This window comes from Chinchilla lanigera, unplaced genomic scaffold (assembly GCF_000276665.1).
Source record: "Chinchilla lanigera isolate Chin_1 unplaced genomic scaffold, ChiLan1.0 scaffold00016, whole genome shotgun sequence".
NCBI lineage: Eukaryota > Metazoa > Chordata > Mammalia > Rodentia > Chinchillidae > Chinchilla > Chinchilla lanigera.
Window position 1 is genome coordinate 12312877 of NW_004955417.1, and position 15432 is coordinate 12328308.

The following is a 15432-nucleotide window of genomic DNA, read 5'->3' on the forward strand; positions in this document are numbered from 1 at the left end:
AAAAAAAAAAAAAAAAACAAAAGAATGTTAAGGTGGATTAGGTTTCCTTTGCTTATTGATCTGTGGCAAGAGGGAGACTTCACACATCTTGGGGTTGTCTGATGGGCTGGGCATAGGCAGCCCCCACCTCATGGGTAAGGTGTCCTAGAAAGATGGCCAGTTGGAGTCCCTTCCTCCTCAGGACTTGCATAAGGCAGAGGTCCTCTCTGGCAGCTGAGTTCTTCTTTCTGAGTTGCATGATCCTTGCATGTGCATTTTTCCCTTCATGTTTAAAAGTCTTTGGCCAGGACTCACCCTACAGAGCTTTGTTAACTGACCTGTGGAGGATAAGGAGACAAGGGTCGGAGAGGGGTAATGGTGGGACAGGGCTTTCTAACTGGGCGACCACCGTCCCCATTGTGGGAGGAATGGCACAGGTGAATGGGACTAAAGCGTGTCAGACAGCTCTGTGAAAGTCATGCCTTGTTGGGCAGTGATTAAAAGAAACACACAAGGTAGATAGTGGTGTTTTAGTATGTCCTCCGGGAATCGAGACCTAGAACAGTGATGCCAAGATTAATGACTCTGGGGAGAACCAGCAGGCCGTGCTGACAGAACAAATCCCTCTTCATAAATCACATGGGACCAGCCTTCGTGCATGATCTCTGGCCAGGGCCACCCCCGAGCAGTCAAGCATGTCAGCCACCTGGGAAGGTGCGACAGCAGCTGGACCCTTCGGGCTCTTCCCTTTGCATCTCCCTCAGTTCTTGTCTGCCCAACCCTCCCTGTTCTCTTTCCTTCCTCTCCTATCAGAACAAAACTTACACGTCCAATTTCCTTTCATAAATGGCAGCTGCTTTAGGATTTCTTTTTCCTCCGTTAGGAGTGGTCCCAAGCTCTAGCCAAGGGTGGCCATAGGAGGGCAGTAGAAGGGCCCTGTATATAGTGACAGTTTATCTTCTGAGAGATGGAAAGGAGCAGGACAAAGGTCAGACAGGGCCACTCACCTGAGGACTCATTCCCGACCACTCTACATTTTTTTCTCCTGATGGGGCACTTCCACTTCTAAAAATAGTACGCCCCACAAATACTTGTATGCATTACTTATTTAACTAAATACGGACTTAACCATGTCCATAGTTGAACCTTTTATAATAAGTTGCCTAGGCTGGGCTACAACTTGCAATCCTCCTGCCTGAGCCTCCCAGATTACAGACACATGTCTCAAGCCCGGCCTTTTCTATTTCTACTGGGAAATGGAAACCCTATCTGAGGGAAAGAAGGCAGCAGTGTACATGTTAGCCCCTCTCTATCAGGAAGTTATGTCCCTTCAGCTCTGTGCGAGTTGGGGAGCCAGGCTGATGGGAGCAGGTCCCCTAGACACACAGTTTGTAGTCGTTTTGTTCCCCTTGAGTATAATTGTCTGTGCCTCAAGAGGGTTTTAGTCCTGTTAAAAGAGATAGGTTTTATCACCAGATCCCGAGAGATGGCTGGGATAAAGGCAGAAGTCATGGCCTCGGGGAGAATGTAGCCTTCTGGGAGGTTGGGTCGCACTGGCTGTCAGAGCTGCCCACACCAGCACCATCCCACCCGCTAGTGCCCTTACCCTCTGCCTCCACCCTGCGCTGCCTGCTGTGGCACAGCCTTTCCTTCCGGTCCGCCATGTCTCTACGGCAGCCCTGAGTGCTCACACTTCTGCAGCTTCCAGCCAGGATCCCTTGTGCAGCACCTTCCTCATTACCCAGCCTCTTCAGACCGTTCATTCTCTCTTCTTTCTGCTGCTGTCTGCTCCTTGGCTCCACAACAGCCCTAGTGACATCTCAGGACCTCTGTCAGTGTCACACAGACTGTGTTAGCAGCTAGTTCCCTTCCTCCAGTGACAGTGACACCCTGTCCCAACCCCCAATAGACAACATGCACAGTTACGCAGCCCTAGGCTGCTCTGCCACCTCCTTCCGGCCCCGGCATTCTCTGGAAGTCAGGAGTACGGAAGCACAGCCTTCACTGCCTCTAGAAGGTGCCTCAGCTCAGCCCGTAGAACCGAGCCCCCACTCCTGGGCTTCAGGCCTGCTGCTCCGCTTCCTGTGTGGCTGTGTGGAGGCTGGACTTCATCGGTGCACGCCCTATTTCCACGTTTGGAGCCAGGCTCCTGCCTGGCTGGAGGGTGGCCCACCCACCCTCTGCACAAACATTGAGGGACACCAAGCTCGGGTAGGTAGCACTAACCGTGGCATTGCTGTGACATCCTTAGACTCCAGGGGCAGGCTTTGCTCGCAAACCGAACACCATCCTCTGCAGCTCGGGTTGGCTGTGCACCCTGCTCTCACACAGACCTTTCGGAGTACAGTTGCCATCCCGACCCTGCCTGAGTCTTCCTCCGTTCACTGAGGAGCTCCTCACCCTTGGCTCGATCTGCAACATCTTTTATCCCCCCTGTGGAGTTGGCTGCAGAGAAAGGTGGAAGAAGAGTGCGGGTCAGCAGACCGTCCAGGTCGAGGTCCCCAGTGCCTATCGAGCAGCCCCTCGGGCAGCCCAGTGTTTCTTGGCCCTTCGTCCTTGCTCTCCAAGATAAGGATAGTGGGCATCAAAGTGAGGGGGTGCCAACTGCCCTCCACCCAATGAGTTTTGCCACTTCAGCAGCCTGGGAAAGACACAGAGTTTTAAATTTGCATAGAGGGCCATGGTGCAGAGCCGTGTGCAGGGTGGTGGGCAGTGGGCAGGCTCTGCTGGCAGATCCGGTGCAGCCTCCCATGTGCTAGGCCTTGGGCCCAAGCTGGGACCAGCTGCCCTCTGAGTCGTGGTGGTGTTGACCAGCACCCCCTCTAGTGGTTGGCTGGTGGCTGATGGACTTCCTGTGATTGTCGGGTTTCGGTGCACCCAGTTCCCACTGCTGCCGCCCAGTAATCCCCCCATCCTCTCGCCTCCTCACAGCAGTTTTGTTTGGCTCCAGATGATCCTGTTAACATGTAAATCCTGTTGTGCTGACACCTAGGCACCAGACCCTCTACAGCTCTCCCGCAGAGTGCAAGCCAAGCCCTGGGGTGGCCCTGCAGACCCACACCCCCCAGCCAGCTCAGCACCTCCTACTCTGTCCTGGCCCAGGCCCGAGACCCTTCACACCCACTCACCCATGGCTGGCCCCCTTGCCTCCTGGTCTTGCTCAGCCGTCTATCGGCTCACCCTGAGCTGTGTCCACAGGTACGGGCGCCAGCTTAGCTGAGACTCCTCATCACTGAGCATGGTCAGAGCCTAGGGTTGCTGATTCCGAAATTCTGGTTTTAGAGAAATTTCAGGTGGTTGTGAGGTCAGTAGAATGAGTCCTGATCAGTGGTTTAAAATGAAGTAGAATAGAAACATACCCGAGTAAGGTTTCAAAGAACAAAGCTACAGCCTAGTTAAAGATCTTAATGGGCTTTATTTTGAATTCTGGAATCAGACACCACTTCGTCCTGTAGAATAGAGTAAGTGTTACACTGAGCTAAGCAGAGGAGGTTGGTTTTAAAGACAAAAAGGGGCAGAAGAAATCTAAGTAAAGAAAGTGGCTTGGTCATTTTAAAGTTACTTTCCTTGTCAGGCTGGGATAGAGAGACAGTAATAGAAAAATGACTGACTGGTCAGCATCAGGTTACTTCAGATCACCTTCTTTGTGTAAGGAGAAGGCAGAGGAAGCTCTATCATCATGCCAGCTGAATCAGGCCTTTTGGGGAAATTGTGCTGTTATCTCTTTAGTCCTGATTTCTCAAGTCACAAGAACAGCCTGTGGTTGATGTGGAGCTTTAGCATGAGTGACTCCATTTTGATTTTTAGCCACGTCTCTTAGGGTCTGAGACAGAAGCTTAGTAAAAACAGTGGCCTGCCATAATTTATATTTAACAAAAGATATAAATTGTTCTGTGAAGGTTTTGTTTCAGGGGGATTGTGTGTATATACAGAGTCACAGTTTGCCAGTTCTGATTTACAGGTCACTAAACTTTTTTTTTATTTGAAGACAGCGTCTCACTATGTAGTTCAGGCTGGCCTTGAACTTGTTTATGTAGCCCAGGCTGGCCTCGAACACATGGCAATCCTTCTGCCTCAGCCTCCGAGGGCTGGGATTAGAAGCATGTACCACCACTCCAGCATAGTCACCACGCTTTCTGAAAAGGGACCCAAGAGTAGTTGAATGTCCAAAAATCTGTCCTAATAAACTCAGGGCATTGTGCCTGGCCTGTCGGGTAGATAGCCATGCTGTGTCCTACACCCAGAACCCCATCACGGGAGTTCTTCGGGATGTCCAGCCACAGGGTGACGTTCCGCATCACTGCCTGCTTAAGTCAGCGTCTGACGCCCAGAGGTATCCTTTAGCTAAATAGTGCTTCCTCACACAGGGCAGACTCTGTTGGAAAACAAAGGGACAGCGGTCTTTACAGATTCAAGCTATCTATTTTTAAACCTTGCTCAGTTGGGGCTGAGGGGAAAAATAGTACCAAGTCTCAAAAATAACATTGAGCAGACGTCTGTTGATCCTCTTTGCCAGAGAGGTTCCGGTTGCAGGCAGGCAGTTGTTCGGAGCCAGCCGCGCTTCCAGTGATGGCAGTGGCTCTGTCTGCCGATGGGCCGGGCACCCAGGCCTTCTTAGGCCCACTCACCTTTTAGAGAATTCCTATGTGAGCCTGCCAGCCCGTCTGTCTAGTTTCCGTCTCAGGCAAGGACACTGAAAGCATAGTCGTCTAAAATCTTATTCTTTGGCCATCTCTGGGAGCATAACCAACTCTATCACCCTCACCTCAGCCTTTCTTACCTCAGCCTCTGAACCTTAACAAAGACCTAATGCTGTTCATGTTTCAATTAAAGGCAAAAACATGAAGGTAGGGATGTTAAGATTTTTGCACTTAGCAAAACTGCTTAAGATGAAGAAGGATAAAAAGTTTATATTGTCAGTAAAAAAACAACAGCTGTTTAGCTGGACATAGTAGCACATGCCTGGGATCCCAGCACTCTGGAAGGTAGAGGCAACAAAATCGCAAGTTCAAGCCCACTGCAAGGCCCTGTCTCAAAATCAGAAAAAGAGCAGGGGGTATCGACCAGAAGCCCCGGCAGCTAGAGTGTGTTGTGACCCAAGCAGTGAGCAACCACATAACGGCAGTGGCTCCCTGTGCCTGAGAGTGCCCTGCGGTGGTGCCTGAGGGTCCACCCTCGTGGTACGAGTTACTTAAGTTACTTGATTCCAGGAGCTTCCAGCCCTTCACATCTGTGAGTCAAGATTTTGGGAGGAAGGAAAAGAAGAGAAATACTGTTTCTAAAGAAAATGCAGGGGTCTAGAACAGCATCATTTTGTAGGATATCTGCTACCAGTGTCCGGGACAGGTACCTTGTGACCGTTTAACATTTGTTTCAGTCATGCATACTTCTGCTTGTGGTGGGCCTTTTTTTGCTGGGTTTTTTTTTTTTTTTGGTACCGGGTATCATACTCAGGACCTTGTGCTTGCCAGGCAGGCACTTGTGCCACTGAGCTATATCCCCAGCCCAGTCATGCAAATGTCTGATAATGTGTAAGATGGAGTAATTAATATTTAACCTCTTGTTCTTCTAGGGCTATTGGTTTCCTGGAAGCTATTGTTTGCATAAAATTTGGACAAGATCTCTTCTCTAAGACCCAGATACTCTATGTTGTGCTGTGGCTTCTTTGCGTGGTAAGTCATTACTTATTTACCCAAAAATGTTAGTTAAACTCCTGTGATGTCTTCTAAAAGAACAGAAAGCAAAAAAAGTTCACACTTGTGCACTAAGTTTCCTTAGAGGTGCATAGAAAGACATTCTTACCACCAGCCGAGATCGGTGTCAGTCTGCAGTTCAACAACAGTGCGCAGATGGCCATGCGGCGTCGGAACTGGGTCCCCTTGCCAGGTGGCAGAGGCAGGTGCACCTTGTGCACTTACTGCTCGCGCGGGAATTTGTCTATGTGTGATGCGCATTTAAGGTCAGCCATAAAGGGGCAAGCACAAGTACAGTTGTGCAGTGTCCTTTCCATCATCTCATCATCATACCTTTTTTTTTTTTTTACAGTGCCAGAGACTGAACCCAGAGCCTCACACTGAGCTACATCCTCAGCCTTCCTTTTATTTTAAGACCTGATCTCCCTAAGTTGCCCAGTCTGGGCTTGAACTTGCAGTCCTCCTGCCTCAGCCTCCCGCAGTGCTAGGATTATAGGCGAGCAACACCGTGCCCAGCACCTTATACATTTTAACACACGTCACCGTACATGGGTTTATATGCACAATGATGTTGATACGCACTGTAAGGTGTTTTTGAAGGTAGATTATGGATTTCAGTCCTGTGCTGACCTTGGCCTGGGTGAGCTGAGCTTCTACAGCGGGGACTGGGCCTAGGCCTCCAGCCTCATCGCCCCCACCCTTTTCCTTCACCTTATGACAACGCCAGGTTTTCCCAGCGTGGTCATTATGTGACTGCTCTTCTTAATTGATTTGTAGTTACTGTTAGAGACAAAATACTTACTTCACATTTAAGCTTAACATTTTTTATTTTGATTGGTCTATAAAATTAATTAGGGCTTTTTTAATGATCAAGGAATATTTCAAATATATTGGCAGGTAGGGAGGTTTACTGTGACCCCACTGTACCGGTCATCCAGTTTCAGTAGTGATCAGCCTACAGCCAATCTTACTTCCCTTATCCCTTACCCACTATCTCCACCCCTTCAAAAAATATTTTTGTTTTTTTGGTTTTTTTGGGTTTTTTGGGTTTTTTTTGGTTTTTCTCTGGTACCGGGAACCAAACTCACGACCTTGCGCTTGCCAGGCAGGCGCTTTGCTGCTGAGCTAAATCCCCAGCCCCCAAAAAATATTTTGAAGCAGATGTATTTTTTTTTTTTTTTGTCTTTTTGAAACAGGGTCTCTCTATGCAGTTCAAGATGGCCTTGAGCTCACTTTGTAGGCCACTAAGATCTCACTAAAATCTTGAACTCACTAAGATCCTCCTGCCTCAGCCTCCCGAGTGCTGGGATTATAGGTGTGCACCACTACTCCCGGCCTGAAGCAGATCTACCTTTAAAATTTTAGAATGTATTTGAAAGAAGACAAGAATGCTTTTTCGTTTCCTTTTTTTGCTTAATGCACCCAGTCTGTTATATCTGAAAACAGATTAACACTAATTAATATTATCAATATCTAATCAATTTTGAAATTACTGATTTTCCCTTAGAGTTCCTGTTTTATGTGTTTATTAGAGTCACCAGGCCTCTCATCCTGTGTAGTTGACACTCTTTGTGTCTCCTTTGTTTTAAAGGTTTTTCCCTCTGTCTCTAGCTCTGTCTCCCCATGCAGCCTGTGTGTGAAGAAACCAGCTCTTTTCCTGTAGATTTTCCCACAGTCTGGGTTTTAGCCATTTCATTGTGTCCTGGAATCAAGCGTATTTGTCTGTCCCGTGTTTCCTACAAGTAGTCTGTGGATCTAGATGCATAATCAGATTCAGGTCCCTCTTTGTGGTCAGACTAGAATTTGTATTTCTGCGGTTATCTTCTGTGCTGTTCCTGGTGTCTGTTTTTAGGGCTGTTAGAAATCCTGCCTGTTCCAGGGCCGCTCGAGCTGGTTTCTGTTGTTTGTAATGAAAACACGGATTTAGAGCTCACATGCGTGTCCCATCAAGATGGATGCGAGGAGCCCCTTGGAATGTGGCCATCATGCATGGAGATTTTCCTGCTCTCCTCAGTTTTCTCTCTGGCATGGCAGCTCGGTCTGGACTGGACTGTGGCCTGGCTGCATGGCAGAGGTGGCTGCTGTCCTCGCCTGACACCAGAGAGCCGTGAGGCCCACAGAGGGCCAGGCTGGTGGACAAAGGACCTTCCTCACCCCAGTGCATCGCGGGCTTCCTGGCCGCATGTGGCGCATAATTCTCCTACGCCCAGCCCCAGGGCCAGGGAATTTTTTGTGTTTATGTCTGTTTCCTCCACATGACACTTCTTGTTCTGAGGAGAAGGTTCCAGTCATCCGCTTCCCCTTCCTCCACTGTGTGTGCAGGGGACACTTAGCATATGTGTGGCAAGTAAGTAGTGGGCTGAGTTAGGGAGGCTGGACTGGGCGCTGTCTGGTAGGCTGAGGGGCCCCTTGCAGGAACCTATGAGGTGGTGACAGGGCCCTGCAGGTTGGGAGCATGATGGCCTGTGTGGGGAGCAAGAGTGAAGGGGCGACTTGGAGAACTCCAAGGGCTGTTGCATGGCTGTCGTTGGAGCCCAAAGGTTTGCAAGGAAGAAACGCGTGATCTGATTCTGTGTCCCAGAGAAACATATGTAGGGTGGGGGTCTGGGAGGAAGATGGATGGGGACAGAGTGGAGTCCCAGGGTGTCGTAGGGTGCTAGGCACGAGTGGCTGAGGTGGGACCATTGAAGTGTAGAGGAAGGACCAGGTTTGAGTTACTTAAAATACCTGAGGTCATCATTTTATAAAGAGGTTTTTCTTGCTCACAGTGGGTGGTTGCAGTCCTTGGCCTTGGGCCTGGGGTGAATCAGCACATCATGGCTGGAGCCTGCAATAGAGCAAAGTCTGCTCATCAGAAAAGAAGAAGGGACTGTTACCCAGGAGGACCTCCCACTAGGTCCCTCCTTTTTTTTTTTTCTTTTCTTAATAGTACCAGAAATTATGGCCAGGGCTTGTGCACTGAGCTACATCCTGAGCACATTTTTATTTTTAAAACAGGTCTCCTTAAGTTGCCCAGGCTTCATTCAAACTTGAGATCTTCCTGCCTCAGCCTCCCAAAGGGCTAGGATTACGAGCATGTACTGTGCCCTATGCTAGGCCTTGCTCTTAAAGGTTGTGCCACCTCCCAGCAGGTGCCAAGTTGGGATCTCCTCAGCTTGTGGCACACAGGCTTTAGGAGGGTATTCAAGATCCAAACTATAGCAGTCCCTCCTGCACGTTTAGCAGTGAAGAATGGTTACAAGATCCTGGCCTCCCACCAGCTCAGTCCGAGATGAGTGTGGAAGCAGGGGTCCCCTGGAAGGTTAACACCGTCATCTGCTCAAGCATCACAAATGTCGGTGCTCACTGCCGGAGCGAGGAAGCCAAGCTGGGTTTTGCAGGTTGGGGGCCCCCACACCTGGGGTCTCGGACTACCCAGCTGCCATCCCTCAGTTTCCTGTGCTCCTCCCACCAGCTCTCTTAAACAGGATCAGCGCGGTGGCTGTCCTAAGCCTGCGCCTTAGCATTTTGAGTGGGTCCTTGCCTAGATTTCACTGGTGTGATTGCAGACCCGTAAATTACAAGCTTTTGTCTCCGGGGACTGCGATACATGGGGCCTCTTGCACCCAGGTGGAGTGGTAGATGTGACGGCCACAGCAGGCCCTTTGTGTGGCAGGCACGGTGATAAGCACCTGCCCCTAACTATGCTGCGGCTTGCGGCTGGAGGGAGCCACTGGCCTGCTTCTTCCCGCTCCTGGAGCTGGGAAGGGATGAGCCCTGCACGACTGACCTCTGGTGGTCAGAAGTTGTGATGACAGGCTAGTGGGGTGATCTGAGTCCCACTCTGCTGCCCACTGGCCGCGCCTGGTTTGGTCAGGGAACATGTCTGTCTGTCCACACACACACACACAAACACGAAGCCCAGGACAACCCAGTGTCCTCTTTAAAGGATATGATGTACACAGGCTTACAGACTGCGTATCTTATCTCTATTTTGCCACTACTACTACTAATAATGCTGGTGTGTGTAAGAAATCTGGGCAAGAATTCAAATATGCTAAAGGTTAGAAGTCATTGTCACTTTATAATTTTTATATATAATTTTAATATATGTAGTTTTTAATGTTGTTATATATATATTTGGATGGGTGAATATGAGCCCCCTTTTTTTTTTAAACAAAAAAAGTCCTAATCTGTAGTGTGTGTTAGTTTGGCTGTAGATTTAATATAAAGTGAACTGGTGGTTATATTTCTCCTGTGTCAGGAAGACCAGCTGGAGCACTGGGACGCCTTTCTCTTTTGGAACTTAAAGGATACTGTATTAGCCAAGCAGGGGAGCAGCACACACCTGTAATCCCAGAACTCTGGAAGGCTGAGGCAGGCGGGCTGAGCCCAGCTGAGCAACTTAGGGATCTAGTGAGACCCTTTCTTAAGTAAAGTGCTGAGGATGCAGCTCAGTGTGAAGGCTGAGGGTTCACTCGCCAGTACTGGGTAGGGGGGACATTGGAGAGACTGTGCACCTAGCAGACACTTAGCAGATGTTGCTGACTTAGAAGAGCTCACTTACAGAGGTGGCCCCAGGAGACACAGTAGGAGAGACGGCACTTGGAGTGCCAGGGTGGCCTGATGGGAAGGTTCCCAAGGCCCGGGATGCTGCAGGACAGGGTGTCGCTTGTCCTGTCTCAGTTCAGTTGATTTCTGTGCGACTGAGAAGGAAGGACCTGCTGACGTGCTGTCCTCTTTCTCCTCTCTACCTCTTTCCTTTGCCTCGCAGTCTAGGCAGCCAGACTCTCCCAGACTTTGAGTGTCCTGAGACGTTTGGAGTTCTGGATTCTCACACGGTTGTCCTGGGCATCCCGGGGGTAGGATTGCTCACAGGACTGCCTGGGATGCCCTGACCCACTGAGGTTCCAGGCGCCCCATGAAGTGACACAGTGTTTGCATGTAACCTACATGTTCTGGGTCCTGTAGATCATCTCGAGATTGCTTATAATACCTGATAGGACGGAAGTGCTAGGCAAATCACTGCTAGACTGAATTTTTTAGGGAATGACAGTGAGGGTGTCAGTCCCCCATGGGAGGACAATCTTGCATCCTGACAGTAGGGTCACAAGCAGTCACTGTGGTGTGCCCATAACCTCTCTAGTCACGCGCTTTGGGTTTGCATCGCTAGGATACATGGCGGAGAGGCGCTGAGCCATCATCACCTGTGAATTCCATGGGAACCCGGAAGCTCTGAGAACTGAGGTGTTTCTGTGCATCGTCATTTATCAAGTGGCTTTATGCGTGTTTCTGTCTTGCAGGCCTTCACCACGTTTCTGTGCTTGTACGGCATGGTTTGGTACGCGGAGCACTATGGTCACCGGGAAAAGGTATGGGACAGGCAGAAATAGCACCACGTGAAATACCTGCCTGCTGCAGGCAGGGCTCTTCTCCTGTGCGATTCATTCTCAGTCACTTGGCTGCCACGCTTGTGAGCGGCCTGGTCAGCAGATCGGTATTGTTATCCCCTTTAATAAGGGATTTAAATCTTAATTATGTTTTTTTAAAAAAAAAAAGTGGAGGGCCGCGGAGCCATCCTTCTACCCTGCCCTCCTCTTAGAAGATGCCAGGCTCAGGGGAGAGTACAGATGTGACCAGGTTTGAACGCTGTAGCGGTCTGCCCACTGCCATGTTTTTGAGTAAAAACAGAGCTTTCATCTTGTATCCGTACCTTTAGTTTCAGGAACTAAAGGTGCCTTCTAGAGGTTGGTTCCATATGGCCTAGGAGCCTGATTTTCTAGCTGGGAACATAGGCACGAGGAGGGTTTGTCATTCACCAAGGGTGATCTCAGCCTGGGGTCACTTTTTCGCCCTGCCACTCTTGCCAGGCGGGTCCCCCACGTCCCCACTGAGCCTGTCTCTCTCCCTAGACCTACTCAGAGTGTGAAGATGGCACCTACAGTCCAGACATCTCCTGGCATCACGGGAAAGGTACAAAAGGTATTGTCTCGTTCATTGTGCAGAACTGTGCTGTACCTAGGCCCCTGTACTCCCTGAGGAGATTCGGGATCAGTGTTTATCCTCTTGAGTATTGAGGGTGAAGGCCTTGAAGGGTGTCCGCCCCACTTGCCAAATGTCTCGTCACTTCCTGAGAGTTGCACACAGAATCCACTTAGTCAAAGAGGTTTGATCTTTCCCAAGCAGGGGACATCAAGAGGCCTGCTCCTCTCACGTACCCTGACTGAATTCACTCTCTTGGCTTTCACTGTGAGTGGAAAGGGTTAGAAAGAGCTGTGTACCAGGAGGAAAAGCCTTTCAGAAGAGGTGGATCAGTTTGATTGCATTTATTCGGGAAGCAGAGCTCTGGAAGAAGAATTTCAGTAGTGTAGTTAGTTGTGGGCCCCCGGATTGGCCTCTCTCCAGGGAACATTTTGGAAAGATCTGGGGCCACTTGGCCATTTGAATGAATTAAACTTGTGGAATAACGACACTGAGGAGGCTGCACTGGCCAGTACTTCCTCAGCAGTTCCTATGTGCTGATGGAGGCATGGCTGAGGGTAGAAACTGTGGATGTGGAGCACCGGCCCCCCAGAGTTGCCACGGGACCTGTGGAGAAAGCAGCTGTCCTGAGTTGCTGGCCACCTGGTGGGGGTTGGTGGGGCAGTTTCTCTGGGACCAAGGAGTCATTCCAGTTCTCCCACTGTGGAGCACTGGCATAGGCGAGCAGAGGGATCCCCAGCGGCCATGTTGAGAGCCGTCCATCTCCTCACAGATGGATCCCGGTGCTTCCGGGTTTTCTGTTGAAAAGAGTGAAGCAGTGGTAGAGATATATTTATTATGTGGGGTTGTAAAAAAAAGGAACAAAAAACAAATCTTCAGGGTGCTGAAAGAATGTAAGACGAATACATAGTGCTTACAGTGGACACACAAATCTGGGGACAGTGATGGCTGTCTTAGGTGGTGATTTTCCCCAGGCTGGACCTAAACCTGGATCCTTGGCCTTAGCCAATAGGCTGGGAATCAGCCACAGGTGCCATTGAAGGGCAGAGGAAATTCAGTGTGACCCTGGCCAAGACTGGCCGTCATGGGCAACAGGGGCCTGACTTATAAAGTTGTCAGTCTCTCAGTTAATGGCTGAATTTTAGAGTTACAAATCCTTTACAACTGAAGGTTTAGAAACCATGGTGTGTAGCAGCTTAGGGTATGGAAAGTCGGCTGATCAGTCCTTCGACAGGTTGGAAGGGTCGTCTGCGCTTTGATTGCATTGATACTGTCACTTAGCTGACCTCGCGTACCTTACCCAGTGCAGGTGAAGAGCTCTTCACAACCCCCTCAGGTTTTGTGGGGCTGTGGCTTTGCACACCCAAGCACCAGGTTTGCGCCTTGGCCTTAATTTATTAATGAGGCCACTAGAGGGAGAGCAAGTCTCAGGGAAGAGCCTGCTCCTGGCAAGGGAGGGGAAAGCTACAGAGGACAGGAGTGAGTCCTGGAGACCCCAGCCCCAGGTGACAGTGTGTGTGCTCCATTCCTCTGGTCAGGTTCAGAAGACAGCCCACCCAAGCATTCGGGCAACAACGAAAGCCATTCTTCCAGGAGAAGAAACCGACATTCCAAGTCGAAAGTCACCAACGGAGTTGGAAAGAAATGAAAGACCGTGGTTGATCAAAGATGTTCCAGAGAGTGCCTAGAACTGAGAGGGAGGCGGAACTCGCTTGGACCTCCCTGTTAGGGGAAACAAAATGTGCGCAGCAAGTGGGAAGAGAAGGGGACTTCGGGGGTCATTATTTGAGAGTGTAAGTCTTGTTTCCCATAGACCTGGCCACATCAGGCAGACCGTGGGCTGGGGTCCTTTGCCCATTTGGGGTCTCGCCTCACTTCAGCACTTGGCATGCAGTCCCCGGTAGCGGTACAGTGTTGGGAGGAAAACAGCTCTTGGCCCGCAGTCGCTAAGAGCAGCTCTGTGCTGGGTGACTTGTGGATGCCGTGTAAACATCTTCGTTCAGACATGGCCTTACCCAGGTAGTTAGTGGGCTGGTCACCAGATTTTATTTTTATGAATCGGCCTTTTCATTTGATTGATTTAAGTTCAGGCCTCTTTTTGTCCTTCTTTGTTGTTGTTATTGCTGTTGTCGTTGTGTTCCAATTCAGATGCTTAAAAACTTTCAGGATTCGCTGCTGAGTTTGAAATTGGGAGAGGGTTCCCTTCCCTTCTAGAGGAAAAATGGGGGAGCTTTTGTGTTGCTCTTCAGCACCCTTGACCCGCCCTTTTGGACCATCAGCCACGTAGCGGGCACGCAGCAGCCTGAGGAAGGCTTCGCTGCCCACGCAGGAGGCTGGGTTTTGATGGGAACCGTTTAGTTCCATTCCAAATGTCACTGGTCCAGACGTACCCTGGCCTGCTAGCGGGGTGAACGCATAGCCTTCCCCGCCAGGTGCCTTTTATGCGTGCTGTCTCTTTCCACCGTGTGTCACCCACGTTGTGCTTCAGTCCCACGTGAGGTGCTGGTGAGTATTACCTGTCAGCCGTGCCATGCTCCAGAACATCCTCCTGATAGTTCACACCTCCGATGGATCCCTGTTTGAAATAAAACAATTCACATTAAAGCCCTTCAACAGTCTGTCCGTAAAATGCTCGTTTCTTTCCAGCATACTAGTATTTCCATTGTTTGAAGAAGCAGTGCCTGTATTTTTCAAGGGAGTTTAGCATCGTGTGTGTGTGTGTGTGTGTGTGTGTGTGTGTGTGTGTGTGGTACATGGTGAGAAAACAATGCATTTTGAAGGGTTTGCAGACATCTCTGTCCTGCTTCTTGGCCCACGTGACCCACAGGAGGTGACGCCTAGCTGTCATTGCTCGCTGGTGCCATCGCGTCTTTCATCTCTAACAAGTGGCTGCTATTCATTGATTAGCTTTCAGGTATAAACTTGCCAAGAACGGGTTTTTCCCTCATTTCACAAAGCACACAGCTTTCGGTGTCTTTTCCCTATTTAAGGAAATTGTTCAACTGTAGAAATGTCTTACTTTTCTTTCTCTGCATTTAACTGTAGAATACTAATGTCTTATTTTTCTTTCTCCGCAAAACCCTTTCAAGGCAAAGGGCATGAGTCATGCCAAGCCAGGGTCACATCCTGTGCTCTGGTGACCGCTTGGTTTGGAGCCACCCACACAGACTTGCCCCAGAGGGGAACATCCGCAGCTGCTGGCCCGCAGTGAGGAAGGGAGCCTGGCGTGGGTCACCACGCTGGCTTTCCCGGGCTGTCTTCCTGGGAGCTGCAGTCCTCCGGGAAGAGTTGTGTGGTGTGAGTAGGGGTGTGGGGCTGGCAGCAGAACCCAGGGCCTTTGCCCTGAGCTGTGGCCCGAGGCCTTTATAAATTCTGAGTTAGGGGGCTGGGGATTTAGCTCAGGGGCAAAGCGCCTTCCTGGCAAGCGCAAGGTCGTGAGTTCGGTTCCTGGTACCGGAGAAAAACTAAAAAAAAAATAAATAAATAAATTCTGAGTTAGGGTCTTGCTAAGTTGCCCAAACTGGGCTTGATTTTGTGATTTTCCTGCCTGAGTGCTGGGATTACAAGTGTGCCCCACCATGCCAGGCTGCCTGCACTTTTATAACCCATCCAAAATACCTTTTTTTGAAGACCAGTACACTTTCCAAACATGTCTTTACTCAGCAAGTAGTTGAGTTTTTGTTTTCTCTGCACTTTGTTTTTCTGAACCCTAAGGGCTCACGTGCGTCTCCTGTGTGCCTGTGACATGTCACCGAGGGTCTCCAAGTTCATCGTGCATACGCGTCAGGTGTGGTGCTGT

General features: G+C 49.9%; 1 protein-coding gene across 1 annotated transcript in view; it reads left to right on the plus strand.

The window, feature by feature from the left end:
* The window catches only part of Ptdss1 (phosphatidylserine synthase 1), a 58220-nt gene extending 43969 nt beyond the window's left edge, over nucleotides 1-14251 (plus strand). The window contains exons 10-13 of the mRNA XM_005381833.2: nucleotides 5552-5651; nucleotides 10955-11023; nucleotides 11564-11633; nucleotides 13172-14251. Coding sequence (XP_005381890.1) covers nucleotides 5552-5651; nucleotides 10955-11023; nucleotides 11564-11633; nucleotides 13172-13281 — 349 coding nt within the window. The 3' untranslated portion in view covers nucleotides 13282-14251. The remainder of the gene's footprint in view (nucleotides 1-5551; nucleotides 5652-10954; nucleotides 11024-11563; nucleotides 11634-13171) is intronic.
* The last annotated feature ends 1181 nt before the right edge of the window (nucleotides 14252-15432 follow it).